The following is a 16,653-nucleotide window of genomic DNA, read 5'->3' on the forward strand; positions in this document are numbered from 1 at the left end:
TCGGCAGGAATTTCGATACTTACCACAAAGGGGCCCCTTGAATTAGGCAATCTATACTTACATATATGTCGGGCCGGTTGCCTGCTCGTAGGCGCAAACGTGCCACCTCTTCGCGTATCATGTGCTCCTGATACCACGAGTAAAAATCCGACATTTCCCATGACAATTTTGAAGGGAGCGATTTGCAACATTGTTGAAGTTTGGAGAGGAGCGATTTGCAACATTGTTGAAGTCTTGAGAGGAGCGATTTGCTACATTGTTGAGGTTGCAGCATTGTTGAAGTCTTCAGAGGAGCGATTTGCTACATTGTTGAGGTTGCAGCATTGTTGAAGTCTTGAGAGGAGCGATTTGCTACATTGTTGAGGTTGCGACATTGTTGAAGTCTTGAGAGGAGCGATTTGCTACATTGTTGAGGTTGCAACATTGTTGAAGTCTTGAGAGGAGCGATTTGCAACATTGTTGACTTTGCAACATTGTTGAAGTCTTGAGAGTGGCGATTTGCAACATTGTTGACTTTGCAACATTGTTGACTTTGCAACATTGTTGACTTTGCAACATTGTTGAAGTCTTGAGAGGAGCGATTTGCAACATTGTAGATTTGCAACATTGTTGATTTGCAACATTGTTGAAGTCTTGAGAGGAGCGATTTGCAACATTGTTGACTTTGCAAAATTGGTCAGAATTCCGAAATGTACCGAAAATTAGCCCCTTGAATTAGACAACCTATACTTACAGATATGTCGGGCCGGTTGCCTGCTTGTAGGCGCAAACCTGCCACCTCTCCGGATATCATGTGCTCCTGATACCCAAATGTAAAATCGGCAGGAATTTCGATATTTACCAAAAAGGAGCCCCTTGAATTAGGCAACCCATACTTACAGATATGTCGGGCTGGTCGCCTGCTTTTATTCGCATACGTGCCACCTCCTCGCATATCATGTGCTCCTGATACCAAAATCCAAAATCGGCCAGAATTTTGGTACGTATCGAAAGCTGGACAAATTTTACATTTTGGTATCAGGAGCACATGATATGTGAAGAGGTGGCACGTTTGCGCCTAAAAGTAGGCAACCGCCGACGTATCTGTAAGTGTAGTGCCTAATTTAAGAGGCACATTTTCGGTACATACCTAAATTCTGGCCGATTTTACATTTGGATATCAGGAGCACATGATATGCGAAGAGGTGGCACGAGGAATACATGGTACGTATTGAAATTTTGCCTCGAGTTTTACATTTTGGTATCAGGAGAACATGATATCCGGGGAGGTGGCACGAATAAAATGTGACACGTTTGTTTGTTTTTTTGTTTGATTGTTTAATAAAGGCACCATATTATTACAAGTTATTTCACTACTGCTTACTTATAACTACTTGTACATATTTTCACTTATGTCTATATATCAGAAAATAGGTGGAAATGAATGGGGAAATATGCCGTGATATGAAGGAAAAGTAATTGGAAGTGTGCCAGGAAATGAAGTAAAATTAATGGGAAATATACCAGGAATTGAAGGGAAATGTTAAAGATTACGAAGGAAAATTAATCGGAAATGTATGCTAAATAAAGGGAAATTATCGAGAATGTATCGTTTAATTTAAATTAGCCCGCCGCTCTTCTGTTTGCTCACCGTAGTGCGCAATAAGCTCCGCTCACTTGTAAAACCTAGTAGTTTCTAGTAATATGGATCATGAATCAGGTTCAGTTGTCTCACTATATGCACGCAATGTTACATGTTTCGTGACTGTTTTTAGATGGTCTTTACTGTTAGGTTCTGCGTTTTACGCTTCATAAAATGTCGCTGACAAGGTTAGCACGAGTGATATTTGTTAAAAATTGATTTTCTTATCACGCGTAAAATTGTGAATTTACAAGTTGTTGTTTCAACATTATTAATTATAACAATTTTCAAGTGATATGTTTCAGTGGTTTCAATAATGTCCACTACAGACTTTGTTAACGCTTAACTACAGTCGTGACAATGTTGTGTTTAATAGAGCTTTGAAATTAATGTAACACATCTGCTGAAGACATTCTTTTTATAGTTTATCACGAATTGAAAGTCCTTTTTGATGTCTAGTGTGGTCTCTAGGATTGCGCTACTATAGTTAAGAGTTGAAAAAAGAACCTAACTGTGCATTAATTGCAACTACGTTTTTAACGAGTTTAGTTATTTGCAAATGATGTCTACAACATTACTAATTTATAAGGATATTTATACCTTGTATGTTTCTTTGCAGTTTGTTACCTGCACCAACTCAGGTGGTGTGGGACAGAGAAGATGAAGCACGAGAACAAAAGCTGCGCCAGAGGCCTGTATCAGCATTGGTTAAGGCTGTTGTTACTGCCCCTCCATACGGGCAACGTAAAGGATGGGTCCCACGATGTGCTGAGGTAAGCCATGTTACAACCGATATTGCGCTACTATAGTTAAGAGTTGAACAAAGAACCTAACTGTGCATTATACATTGTTTTTGTTATTTAGAAGTTGTTAAACATTCTTGTAATATGTTTAGGATTTTGGAGATGGAGGAGCTTTCCCAGAAATCCATGTAGCCCAATATCCGCTCAATATGGGAATGAAGGGAAAAGAATCCACGAGCAATGCTTTAGCAGTTCAACTGGACGCCCATGGGAAAGTAAAATATGACATGATTGCTAGACAAGGCCATTCTAAAGATAAGGTAACTAATTAATTATCCAATATACAAACCTCGGTGTTTATCCCTGTATGTTCTTGTGTTTATGTTGTACATTATACATTGTATTACAGATCGTCTATAGCAAACTGAGCGATTTGTTACCTTCGGAAATAACGAACGAGGAGGATCCCACTTTGCAACGTCCACCTACGGAGGAGATCGACGAATTAACAGAAAAGACTAGAAAAGCTTTAGAAAAAATAACAAGATCGAAAATCGCAGCAGCCATGCCAGTGAGATGCGCGGAGAAACAAGCTCCGGCTCAATACATTCGGTACACACCTTCGCAACAAGGACAGTCATTCAACTCGGGAGCCAAACAGAGGGTTATTAGAATGGTAGAAGCTCAAATTGATCCTTTGGAACCGCCGAAATTTAAGTGAGTATAGCAATAGTGTAATTTTGGTCGTGCAACAAAGCAATATATATCCAAATACGTCAAATAATTTACTGTCTTTCGATTGTAGAATTAATAAAAAAATACCAAGAGGTCCTCCGTCTCCTCCAGCGCCTGTTATGCATTCCCCTACAAGGAAAGTCACGGTAAAGGAGCAAAAAGAATGGAAGATACCTCCCTGTATCAGTAACTGGAAGAACGCGAAGGTAAATTCAATCAGTTCCATTAACCATATCGACGAACATGTTCTACAAAGCGGTGATTTGTTCGCAGGGTTACACGATTCCTCTGGACAAGCGTTTGGCTGCGGATGGACGCGGTTTGCAACAAGTTCACATTAACGAGAACTTTGCCAAACTAGCCGAAGCTCTATACATAGCCGACAGAAAAGCTCGCGAGGCTGTAGAAATGCGAGCACAGCTCGAAAAGAAATTGGCTCAGAAAGAAAAAGAAAAGAAGGAAGACCATTTGAGACAGCTTGCGCAGAAGGCCAGAGAAGAACGTGCTGGCTTGAAGTCCTCTGCCGCATTGGGTTTGTACAAAAATAGTATACACGTTACATATCGAAAATAGTTGTAGTTATTTGGAATTAGTTCTAGCTCTGGTATGATGTACTCTAACATTGTATGTTTAATGTTGCGTAGATAAATCAGAGGATTCGCGAGAAAGGGATCAGCTGAGGCAAGAAAGACACAAGGATCGTGCTCGAGAGCGCAATTTGGCGCGTGCTGCACCGGATAAACGCTCTAGATTGCAACGAGAACGCGAGCGTGACATTAGCGAACAGATAGCGCTTGGTTTGCCAGCGAAAAGTATCCCCAGCGCTGGGGAAGCACAATTCGATCAGCGCTTGTTTAACACAACCAAGGGAATGGACAGTGGCTATGGACACGATGACGAATACAACGTTTACGACAAACCATGGAAAGATTCGAATTCCGTTGGTTCGCACATATACCGTCCTAGCAAAAATATCGACAAGGACACTTACGGAGATGATTTGGAGAAGCTTGTTAAAACAAACAGGTTTGCGTGCTTTTTTAATTGTATTATTAGAATTATGGCGGTTTGTCAGTCGTACTATGTATGACAGAAACTAACCTATATACCGAAATTAGTGGAGCAATTTTTTCTATTACGTTAGGTTCGTTCCGGACAAGGAATTCAGCGGAACCGACAGATCAGCTACGCGTTCGGGGCCAGTACAATTTGAGAAAGACGAAGAGGATCCTTTCGGTTTGGATCAGTTCTTGAAACAAGCTAAACGTGCCAGCAGTTCGACCACCACTACCACAAAACGCAAAGAGGACCGTGAAACACGAAGGGACGATCGTGATAAGCGAAGGAAACATTAATTTTCATTCGACTTTAATTGTTCTTATTTTAGAACAAATCTTCATTTTCATCTTTTACTTTCATTTCGAAACGCGCAGATATTACCGTTTAAATTAAGAAAATTAACGGATGAAGTTTAAGGGGTTAATTGTTTCACGTCGTCTTAGCGACTCCATTATTACAATTATATATATCATATAAATGAATTGAAAAGATTCAAGTATCTTGAAATCTGTAAACCTTACTCTCTGTTTCTTCGACCTGTACTACGTAAGTACAATTTTATCTTTACAAGAAACTGAACGAATGTATACAGAATTTATCACTAAATAAATTATTATTTAGTCAATTTGAAAAATCATCTTTTGTACTATAACCTTTCCTTTAACAATAAATCTTATTCTTTCATTATATGTAAAGTTTAACTTCATCATAAATTTAATATACATTACTTTAAGCTATGAAGTATTACTGAATGGGAGCATATTTTTAAGGATTTTATTTAAATAAAATTTGCGATCATGTGTTTAAAAATCCTGTCAAACGGAGGTATCGCCATCTAGCGGAAGAGATCGGACTAATTTTTAAGATAAAAAATGTGGCGCCATCTATACGCAAAACGCCCAAGTTTTTTGCGGATTAGTTCCCGTTCCAGAACACTAGATGGAGCCACGTCTTTCTTTACAGATGAATGCTATTAATTACTAAAAAAAAACCGAGTATTAACAAAGTTCTAACTTATATATTAACGATTACGAATTGCTTTGCGATAGATGACACTACAATTAAGCTGAGAAATCGTTTCTGAACATTTTAATGGTGCCACCTAGCGGTCGAGAGTAGGAACTATTCCTCAACAAACTTGAGCGTTTCGTGGATAGATGGCGCCACGTTTAGCTTGAAAATTAGTACAACCTCCTCCGCTAGATGGCGATACCTCCGTTTGCCACGTTTTGAGTACATGTGGTCACAAATTCTTTGTACTTACATCTAATCATTCGATAGATAGAAATTGTGACTTTCAATTTATTTTAATGTCATTTTAATAAAAAAATTATGCACGATTGCCGAATACTTCTAAGTTACACGAAATGTATACTTTACATGAATATTTAGCACAGTGCAGATATAGTTTTATACCGTATTATTCATTATATTTTAGAACAATTATTATTAGTCGTTTTTACACGTTTCAGACTCATAGTTCTTTATTAACACAATGTGCATACAGCGTTCAGTTAGATTAACAAAGGAGGCGATACTTTCGTACGGGGAGCAATTGTTTACTCTTAATAATAACGTAGTTATTCACTTTCTCATCAAATCATAGAATGCGCTTAGCTTGGCGACGCGTTTGCCATCGTTTCCTCGTTTTAAAAATGGTTTTTATTTTAATTTTTTCAAGATCGCGTCAAATTGGATCGAATCTAGCGTAGATTCGCGATTAATTCGGTGTAATTACGTTTCACGCAACGTTGTATTGCTTCGATGTCGTACGATCACTTTACTCGTCTTGTTCCCGCGATTCCGAATCTTTCAACAAGATGCACTTTTTCAAACTATCGTGACTTTTATTCTTTAAACACGCTATGAATCTCGATCGACTCGATTATTTTATTTATTATCGTCGCAGTCGCGCTAACGTCGAAGCGAAATTTCACTATTTTACTTAAATGCACGTTAGATCCTTCAACAATTATTGTAATCGAACGAATTAGGTTTGCTCTAATGGGAGGGAAATTGTACAAATGCGATGACAAGTTTGAAAAACACTGACACGTGTGTTGTTATCAAGCGAAGAAGCTCTTTGTCCTCGCGCGTCCTTGCCGAATGACCAAAAACGAACAGAGTGGTCCGTATCAGTTGGACAAAGAGTGATCGTCGCAAAAATCATCGTTGTCCAGCTTTGGTTTGGTCATCGGACATGCACGAGGCTCGCGAGAGGTTCTACGATTTCTCACATTCCGGAGAACTTCCCCGCAAAACACGACGACTTAGAGGTGGTCTTCCTAATCAGTCTTTTCTTTTTCGTTCGTAAGAAGATTATCACAGAATTTCCGTTAAGTGATTTGTTTGCCGGGAATCCGTGCAAGCGACTCTTTTCGTTTGCTCTTAGTGCAAATTGACGCGATCCTAGCTTTTCGCAGAGACATTAATTAAATCGGTTCGACGTTTCATCCTTATTGTATCCACACCCTTACGAGCTACGTCAAGATTCTTCTATTCGACATGTTTCGAGTGCCCGTGGAATTGTTTCTCTCGCGATTAGAGCGTACCAGAGAACTCTCCTGATGAGAAAGACTAGAATTAATAACGCTGTAGACTACGGACTGTTGCGGATCGATGGGAGTCTATATGTACATTTTATCAGCCATGGGACTGATACCATAACGTAACAATGCTAATAAAAACTCGCAGCAAAAACGTCAAAAAAAATTCAGTTTTTATTGTTTTTGACAATGAAGCAGCCGAACAAAAAAATTTTTAAAAATTGACGACACTGCCTGTTATAGTACTTTATCAGGGAACCAAACAGTAGTGTCTTCATATTTTTGGGGAAAAAATGTTTCTCCGATTTTTTTGAGGTTTTTCATTTTTTATGACCACAGTTTCCAACAAAAAAATCTGAAAAAATTCTCAAAAATGCGACTCAGGATCCGGGATGTGTCAGACTTTTTTCAAAATTTTAGAACGCATTTGAAATCGGAAAATGCGCCGGAAAGCGTAAAATCTATTTTACCCTGTAACTTACCCTCACGGGCAAGCTAGAGGGTTAAAATTTTACTCAGAAGGGTTTTTCTTGATCAGCTTTCGAATGATTCAAGAGCTATTGAAAAAGCTCTAAGGGCAGTTTTGACCATCTTAATCGGCTAGGCCTTTTCAGCCATTTGGTATTAGGATACCCTATACGAATACATTTGCGTTCGATAGTCAATCTTGTTACTCGACCACTTGGAAATTATAAATTGTAAGTAACATTGTGTATCACGTTGTCTGCCATGTCAGCCACAGTGACAAAGATTTTCACTGAGGAAGTAAATACATTAATTCTGGAGGTGTTAAAAAAATGAATTTGGACTGTATCATTTCTAATCATATAAACAATTTTAGCCTCGTAGAAATGTTCACAATTATTAGTCTGGCAGTCGACCTGGTACAGTAGAATTTAAAATAATCGTGGTTCTAGATAGTATCGATATGGTATCAGTTCCATCACCAACATTTATAATGAACACTTCTCGCCAAATAACTCGAGTTATTTTATTCCTTTAATCCTTCAGCTGCGAATGATGTACGCGTGCATCCCTGCGAAACCGTCATGCGTGTTTCGAGAACGTTAATAGCTATATTTTAGTTTAACAATAATTAGAACCGGCGTTTAACGCGCATTGTCTTTCATTCGTCGCTTCGTTCAGACAACAGACGATTATTTTGAAAAAGGTGATCTATAAAGTAGCAGTCGAGGAGTTAATATAGAAGACAATGAAGTATAGGAACTGTTAGCTACTCTAGAAAATCTATTATCTCGATAATGTGAACAACTATCGCTTCCTCGAAGTCTCAAAAAACGCACTTTGTAGCAGCTGAAGGGTTAATATATGCAATTATGAAACGTAGAAACCTTCAGCTGCCTTAGCGAAGCTGTTATTTTTAGAGAATTCAGAGATTTTTGTGTAAAGAAAGTATTCTGTAGCAGCTGAAGGCTCGGTACATAATGGAGCACAGTTTAGAAACTGAAGAGTGCCTCCCAAGGGCTTTAGCGATGTTAATTTTAACATCGACTCTAGTTGCAAACAATTATGAAAATTAATTCCTGAATTTATACAAAAATTAATGATGCTCCGAACTGTGAAAATAATAAGTAACTCCCGAAATCCGAAACAAATGGTGGTTTGCAGTGTAGTCATCTTTAGCGATTAGTCACTTCGAATAGAAGTTATCCTTGAACGACCACAGATTCATTATTTAGCTACCAACTATCGACTGAAATCGGATAATTTAGGCCTGGGATCGGTTAGAAAATTCTCACGCGATGATTTACATATTTAACACAACTGTGTATCAACTCAAAATGTGAATTATTTTTTTAAAGGATAAACTAACTCGAAATGTATATTCTTAAAAAAGACGATGATATTAAAATTTGTAAAATCATGTGGTCGTCCAAGAGTTAACGGGTATCTTTTAATTATTATTAATTGGTATTGCAATCAATGGTATATATACATACAATATTTAGTTCTCCGTGTAATTCTGCAGCCCTCGAAAGGTCTCTACTATCTAACCCGCGAATGAGTTCCTCGTCTCCGAATGATGATTTGTGGCAGTATATAAGGCATACGAGTTGTCCTCTTTTTTTTTAAAAAGCCTCAAAGGCTCGCATTAATCCTTAAGACATTGCTAATGACGATGTTGTAACTTGTCTACACGCTACGAGACGAGAAACTAATCTCGAATGAAACTGTTTAGTACGCTGCGTTCGGAGAAAACTGAATTCGTAACGCACAAGCAGAACTACGATTCGCAGAGGATTATGAATGTATCGTAACAATGGGGAACGCCGTTTCCTTTCAGTTCTTTAACTGTTAATCCTTACGCCAACGCTACGTTCAAACTTCATCTCTGTGATATTAAAAACTTGTTAGACATCGACATGCACCTAACATCGAGAGGGATTGCTTATCGTTTTCCTTAGGCTACGTTTTGTTACAGAATAATCATTATAATCGTACAATTAATTGTTATATATCTAGTATGTACAATTATTTAAGTATATCTACGGCGACAATACTTGCAAAACACGACATTACCAGAGCACACTTCATAAACCGTTCTTCTTCTTATACCGCGTAACTTTATTACGAGCCAAAAGTCTCGGTTCATGGTGGCCCATGCGCTGAACGAAACGATTATCTACATACGAGCGGATTTCCGCATTAGAAATTATAAATATTCTACGAAAGAACGGATCGATTCGATTTTTTGGATGAATAAATACTATACACGTGCCAGTAAGGGCTACTTCGCGTTCTATCTCACCAAAAATCTCTCTCTTTCGCTTCATTTCCCTCCTGTCTTCATCTCCCTGGCGATCGCGATTGGATCCTGCCCAATCTGATAAATTTACATGCAACCAACAGAGATGGCAGAAGTTCCGATCTAAAATTTTGAACTCGAATAATGGAATGAAATATTTCACAGCGAGCAAATCAAAATATAACCTCAATTGAACAAACACCGTAAAGATATTGTGCGGCGAATCAAATTTCTAAAATTCTGCCCATCTCTGCTTCACTTTGAAGAAAAGCGAAAGATTACGCTTGTTCCATCCGACGAGAAGAGTACGACATCCAGATCGTCGAGTTGTCTCAAATTCTGCACGTGGTTAGTGCACGAGTAGCAGTGTAATAAACGCACAGGGTGCATTATTCCTGTTTCACGGTTTCTCTATGTGTTATTAAAATGTGTTCGAGCACTATTCAGAATGTTGCGAGTTTGATTCACTGTTAAGAATAGCTGAGAGAAATCGCATAGTCCGATTGATACACTGTTATTCCTACACCAATAGCGCGTGGACATATTTTGAGTAGCATCGCTAAAATGATTTACTAATGCATACCTATTTTCGAAATTAATCGATGATTCAATCAAGATACCCGGCAATTAACGCTATATAAGTACTTGATAATAAAAATGTTTATGAATCATTATCGAGTATATAAAAAGTAGAAATATCAAGCATGAGATTCTCGTTTCTAGCTGATGTGTGTACCCTGTGCGTTTATTACGTAGCGTGCACAGGATGCAAAGTTTGAAAAAATGGGCCTGGCGGTGCTGCTAGGTAGCCTGTGAACACCTTACGTGATCATGAAGCGTACTAGAAGAGAACCGAATGTACAGAGAGATCCCTTAGGTACCACTCGAAGGATATATTATACTTCCGTGGTGCGACTGTAGGGGCCGGAATCCTCCGATTGCGATAGCTTTCGTTCCCGTTTGGCGAACAGACTCCCTAAAAAAGATGGCTGCTGAGCCAGTCCCTTAGCACCACCAGGGATCGTAGCCCCTGGATGTATAGGGTGAACTTGTCCAGGATGTTTAATGCCTTGGCTCATTGAGCTGGCAGATGTAGATTGAAATGAAATCGACATACCACTATCTAGCGAGCCCACGCTTCCACGGCGCTGCGGTTTCTCACCAGCGACTGCGAACAAAGAAAGATTTTTTGTCGTTGAAGCGCCAACTGCCATTTTTTACGTAGAAGTAATTGAAGAATTCCCGTCGTTCTACAGGGTGAATCTTATAACGTGACGACCTCAAATAAATCGTAAGGTATTTGTTGTACGACAAAATGTATCAAACAAAAGTTGCATGGTATCTAGGGGGACATACAGTGCTGTAACCTGTTTTTCATTACCTTACTTTTTTATTGAGATATTAGGGTTTCCTTCAGTTTTTTAAATGGAATGTCTAATACTTTTTTTCGAATTCGGATAAATCATCAAATTTTGAGTAAAAAAGTATTACATAAAGTGGGACTTCAAATGAAAAATTACTGAGATATTTATAAAAGAAGTTTATGGACAATAGCTGCTAAGGTTGAAGTACGACATCCTTCATTATTCACAACTTTGTGATACCTTTTTAACCGACTTCGAAGAGGAGGAGGTTACTCAATTCAACATGTTTTTTTTTTACATGTCTGTACATTAAAATTGCCATGTCCTTTGAGTCTTCGACTAAGCCTTAAGAAGGTAGAATGCGATGACTGATTTTGATCAGGATATTTAGCTTGGTACAAGATCTTAGCTCTTATAGCATTTTCTTCACACGCACCATAAACAATTATCATAACGTTGTTTCACTGTTACTGAACATCGTAATAAAAATGTAGCACCTTTCTCAATACGACTTTAACGCTTACCGAGATAGTAAATAGGCATTTCGTGTTGATAATTATTAATATTTAACAGGGAACTTGTTTACAACCAAGACCTACCGACGTGAATAAAGTTGTGCTAAGAATAACGTTGACTAAGCGTATTTCGTAATAGAAGATTATTAATTTGAAGATATCTCAATAATTATTCATTTGAAGTCCTACTTCGTGTAATACTTTTTTACGCAAAATTTGATGATTTATCCGAATTCGAAACAAAATATTAGACATTCCATTTAAAAAACTGAAAGTGACACTAATATTTCAATAAAAAAAGTGAAGTAATAAAAAACAGATTACATCACTGTATGTCCCCCTAGATACCATGCAACTTGCGTTTGAAACATTTTGTCGTACAACGAATACCTTACGATTTATTTGAGGTCGTCACGTTATAAGACTCACCCTGTATATTCGAATACCAAGCAACCCTACTCACATTGTTCGTGTATGTCAAGGAGCGAATTGCTAAGCGCAGAGCGTTTCAACTGCGTGTCCATATCGGTGGTCTCCGATCTGTCAGAGCAAGACCCAGGGCAAGGGCATATCTCGACATCCGCCACGCCAGAATCCCTGTTCTCCGCGCCGCCTCTAGCGTTCCTGCTGCTCTTCTGTCGTTCCAGTTCCGTCTCAATCCGTAAGGTTTCCATCTCGTCCATTTCGCTGATAGATTCCCTGAGGTCCTCCACGAACTTGCATCTGTCGTGCTCGTTCCTCGCGTTAAACGTGACCAACACCTTTCCATCCACGCGTTGCGAGAGGGTAATTCCGTACGGATAATCTAACAAGGGATAGAGGTATTTACTAAAGATCGTCGACATACGAAATGACTGTAATCCAAACGCGATACTTACGAGGAACTTCGAACAGCGTGACGATCATTCCGCAAAGTGGAAAGCTCTGTCTGAAAGTGTACGTGACGCTGTTCTTCTTCTTGCTCAAGATCTTCGTCACGACGAGGAGATCGTTGAAGAGGAAGACCTCGCGTTGATGCACTCCAGGTCTCTCCTTCTTGTGAATGTCTGGGATTTCGTAGAGCCTGCAGTAGCATACCAATCTTCTGTGCGGTAGAGCCATATTGGGCTTCTTCCCCACGATTGTTGCTTGAACCTTCATCACTTGGGAAACGTGGTCCGAGCCAGGCTTGAACTCGTTTTCCTTCACTCTCTCGTAGATGCCCATCAGTATGTCTTTGTCGATGTCACCGCAGTCGTCGATGCCTCTGAGATTCTTCACGAAATCCTCCAGCCTCATTCTGCGCTCTGGCTTCATATTAGGCGTATGAAGGTCGGTGTTCAGCATTATGATCGCGAACGCCAGGACGAATACCGTGTCGGCGGACCGTAGCCTGGACACCACGTCGGGATTGCATTGGCAATAACGTTGGCTGAAGACCTCCATCAGTCGTTCTATCTTCTGGGCCTCGCCAGGCATTCTAAAGTACGCCTGGAACTTCCTCAGGGCGACGTCCACCTGCATGCCTGACAGGTTCAGTTCGTGGGAGAAGCATCTGAAAAATAATGATTTTCGCTATTAGTAAGAGAAATTGATTTTGCAAGGCAAGCGAGCTCTAACGGTAAAGTATGTTGCGTCTCTCAAACTAATTAGCCCTAGTATGTCAACAGCATAGTCGATGCTTGAGGAATGGAGGCGTTCGAGCTTCGCTGTTTGGGATTCAAAGTCAGCCAGACCCCACTTCATGAGGATAAATGCAACATTAGTCGTCGAGTGTCCTACCCTCTTAACACGTGTTCCACTTTCAATCTTTTGTGTGGTCCGGTTGCAGTGGCTCATCTTACGCTTGTGACCCTAATTGTACGATTCGTGGAAGAACAGAGGCTCGCGAGGCTTTACTTCAGAATTCGAACCCGAGGCTATTCCGTAAAAGACCTCCCACTGCGCGTTGCAGTTCTAGGAGGAGTCTCGGGCTTGACGGAACGGAGGAACACGTGTTTAGGCTCAGATTTAACAAAGTTGCTGATAAATATAAAACTGCGTGTCAAGTTCTATTTCATTCATTTTGGGTTTTGTGCGTAGTCCGCGTTTAGAAAATATTCGCCAAGATTTGTTCATCATATGGAACTTCATAGAATGCAGCAGTTGTATATGTATAGTACGGTGAGAGTTTACTCTGAGACACATGACAACTTTACGGATCACCTCAACCACAAATACACTTTGAACTCTGACCTCATTTTTTTCAAATTGCAAAAGGAGTGACCATAAATAGTGCAACACCTTTTTATACAGTTGCATACAAGGCCAGCCAGGTTAAATGGACCATTCACATAGCTTTCTTGTATTTGAAAATACGATAAAAAAAAGTAAAGGAGATATCGAGTTACTCGTAAGTGTCACTCCTCATAACTTAAACGGTTCTAACGGTTCGTCGGAGCCCCGTACGTGGAACCAATAAACAGCGGATTAAATTGCACAGTCTATTGGAACAATTGCCTTCCTAGAAATCCAACGACAAGTGAAAACGGCGTACTTTCCACAGTAAATAATAGCGAGCAACGACGCCGGCTGTTTCCGCTACGTCGGTCACCGATCACTGTGATAAACAAATAAATTAACTTTCACCGAATGCACCGCTACATCTGTCGACTCGACGACTTTCCCCCCTTGCCTAGCGCGACCGAGGAAAACGCAAAAAGGCCAGTTACTCACTCGAGCACAGCCATGTTGAAGGTATTCTGCAGGTTCCCGAGGTACTCCCCTATCATCTGCTTGGACAGCCCTTTTCTGCTGATGAGAAATCTCGCGACGCCCTGCGGACTGTTCTCCAGGAATCCCCTTCTAATCAAATAGTTGATACCCCTCTCGGGCTTCTTGTTGAAGAGATTTAGGCCAACTCTGTATTGACGTTTCCTGACCGTCTCGGACACTTTGTAGCTTGTCTGAGGTATGTTCTCCTGGTGATCCATCAGTGGGAGCTGATAACCGGAGCTGGCGTGGGAATGACCGAGATCCTTCACGCTGTTCATCATCGTGCCCGAGTCTGTCGCGTGGTTAACGCATTCCTGGTGTTCTGGTGAACTTGACTGGAAGAGAAACATCGTTGGTTAGTTAAAAACCTAACATGTTTAACAAGGGACTTCAATTCAAGTGTGTTCAATCGACAACCTCTGACTTTGTATGAACTCGAGGATAAAAGACTGATTTAATTAACGTTAAACCTATCACGGCTGATCTGATAACCGTTTTCAAACTTTAGTATACATTTCGTATGGTGCAATATATGAATTAGATACAATTGTTTCATGCATTGTTCAATTCAGTTCTTTCTATCCATTCCTTGCGATAGCTCGTGACAAACCAAATTGTTTCCACTTCGAGATTAAATATCGAGATTTAATATACTTATATTTCGTCTTTAACTTTGAAGATAATTTTAGAGCAATTTAAAATACGTGTCCAATATATCTCAGTGCTCTATCTCTGCGCAAAGTTCCATAGAGGCCAGAGACCATTCACGAGGACCACGTTCTCGGTGAGAAGAAGTAATTAACGAATGCTGTCGTTGATGCTAAACACGGCTGCTTTGATCACAGTCTAACTTACGATTCCTTTGTGCTTCCACACAGGTGATCCTCTTTGTGGGTCGCCCTCGGAGCTCTCGCAATTAGTGGAATCGCTGCCGGAGCTTTGGACCGAGCTGAGGCTCCCATTTTCGACGCTCTTGCTGAGACCATTGTGACGAGGCTCCATGGACCTGGAGGTGATGGAAGACGTTCTCTTTGGCACTTCCGGCGGGACCTTCTTCGCCGAGCCTCTGGACCTACCACCTGATCCCAGGTGGCTGGCGTTACTCCAGTTCTGAGGCATCGGCGTCTGAAGATTGTGAGGCGTCGACGGAGACGTGCACGGCGTCCGCAGCAAGTCCCGCGGGGGTGTCTCTTGTCTGAGGCCGCAGAGGGCTTCCTGAAAACGATTCAACGTTTGTTTATCATACCTGATTCAGGAGAACATGGTTCTGGCATGCTTTGGGTCTCTGATTACTAAAGTAATTTTATCTTCTGATTATTAACGCGTTGATCGCCAATGTATAAGTGATAATGATTGGTAAGTTAAAAATCTAAATAATATCGAATCGTAGAATATTTGTCTGGCAGTCAACGTGTTAACAATTCTATATTCTAGCCTCGCATGAAGACTCAAGTGATAGACCTAGGCCAAGTTTCATCCTCATTTGCTCCTCCATGCTCGCATATCATATCACACTTGCGCGTAAGCTCTTTCCAAATGAATCTTCAAACTATTGTTAAAGTTTACGCAACGTCCAACTCCATTTTAAGCAATCGAAAATGATACGCACCTGCGGATTATAGTAATGGATGCTGGACCCGCTCTCCTGGGAGCTGGACTCCCAACACGGACTCGGAGGTAACTGTTGGTGTCTGTTGCAAGGACTGGGGGCCAGAGAGGGCGTGTGCCTGCCGCTCTGGTGGATATTATGGTTCACGTGCTGGTGGCCAGGTACCTGGACCTCGCACCTGCCGCTTTGGCTTCTTGGTAAAGGGGACTGGGAGTTCTCCACGTGTCTCCTCTCTCTCAAGGACATGCTCCTGATGGGCATAGGTCTGTTCGCGGTTTGCGGCTGCTGGATGTAGATCTGACTGTGGTATACCATCCTCTCGTGTTCGTTCATGGCCGCGGATCGGTCCGTCGTCTCCTGGAGCTTCCTGCTCAGCCTCTTCTCCGCCTTGGCCATGGCGGTGATGGCCGCGAACTTCTTCAGCAGCGTGTATCTTCGAAACGCCCGTTGAATCGTCAGCGCCGCGTTCCTCGCCTTCACTCCTCCGTATTTTCTCTCCAGCATCTCGATCTGCTTGTCCAGGAGGTCCTGGGACAGCTCGTATCTGTTCCGGAAGCGGGAATGGTGAGAATAATCTTGCGGGGTGATGTTGGGAACGGGGAATATATTGGGGAATGACGGAGTCTGACGTTTTTGAACTCATATCGGGGCTGGAATCAGTGCATGGCGAATAAGCGAATTAGCGACGCCACTGGGAGACGCCATTGTGGACTGAAGCGCTAGCGAGAGGCGTCATTGCGGACTGAAGCACCTCTAAGAGGCGCCATTGCAGACTGAAGCGCAACGGAGAGGTGCCACAGTGGACTGGAGCGCCACTGAGAGGCGCCATTGTGGACTGAAGCGCAACGGAGAGGCACCACAGTGGACTAAAGCGCCTCTGAGGGCCACCATTGTGAACTAAAGCACATCTGAGGGGCGCCATTGTGGACTAAAGCACATCTGAGGGGCGCCATTGTGGACT

General features: G+C 41.2%; 2 protein-coding genes across 16 annotated transcripts in view; one reads left to right on the forward strand and one right to left on the reverse strand.

The window, feature by feature from the left end:
• Positions 1–1,661: 1,661 nt before the first annotated feature.
• Positions 1,662–4,792, forward strand: LOC128879198 (puff-specific protein Bx42). Of its 2 annotated transcripts, XM_054128122.1 has the most exons (8): positions 1,662–1,809; positions 2,241–2,394; positions 2,517–2,684; positions 2,774–3,081; positions 3,170–3,305; positions 3,373–3,631; positions 3,744–4,125; positions 4,244–4,792. In XM_054128122.1, the coding sequence occupies exons 1-8, from the start codon at positions 1,796–1,798 to the stop codon at positions 4,452–4,454; spliced, it is 1,632 nt and encodes a 543-aa protein (XP_053984097.1). In that variant the 5' UTR covers positions 1,662–1,795; the 3' UTR covers positions 4,455–4,792. The 2 variants fall into 2 exon arrangements, with proteins under 2 accessions (XP_053984097.1, XP_053984098.1); XM_054128123.1 differs by lacking the exon at positions 1,662–1,809 and having other exon boundaries at positions 2,227–2,394.
• A 1,464-nt stretch (positions 4,793–6,256) lies between these two features.
• The window catches only part of LOC128880037 (IQ motif and SEC7 domain-containing protein 2), a 75,852-nt gene continuing 65,455 nt past the window's right edge, over positions 6,257–16,653 (reverse strand). For 13 of the 14 annotated variants that reach the window (XM_054129687.1, XM_054129688.1, XM_054129682.1 and 10 more), the window contains 6 exons: positions 15,693–16,236; positions 14,939–15,298; positions 14,045–14,418; positions 12,229–12,884; positions 11,814–12,155; positions 6,257–10,639 (listed from right to left, as the gene is read on the reverse strand). In XM_054129687.1, coding sequence (XP_053985662.1) covers positions 10,368–10,639; positions 11,814–12,155; positions 12,229–12,884; positions 14,045–14,418; positions 14,939–15,298; positions 15,693–16,236 — 2,548 coding nt within the window. In that variant the 3' untranslated portion in view covers positions 6,257–10,367. The remainder of the gene's footprint in view (positions 10,640–11,813; positions 12,156–12,228; positions 12,885–14,044; positions 14,419–14,938; positions 15,299–15,692; positions 16,237–16,653) is intronic. The other variant, XM_054129683.1, reaches the window with a different exon arrangement.

Source organism: Hylaeus volcanicus, chromosome 7 (genome assembly GCF_026283585.1).
Source record: "Hylaeus volcanicus isolate JK05 chromosome 7, UHH_iyHylVolc1.0_haploid, whole genome shotgun sequence".
NCBI lineage: Eukaryota > Metazoa > Arthropoda > Insecta > Hymenoptera > Colletidae > Hylaeus > Hylaeus volcanicus.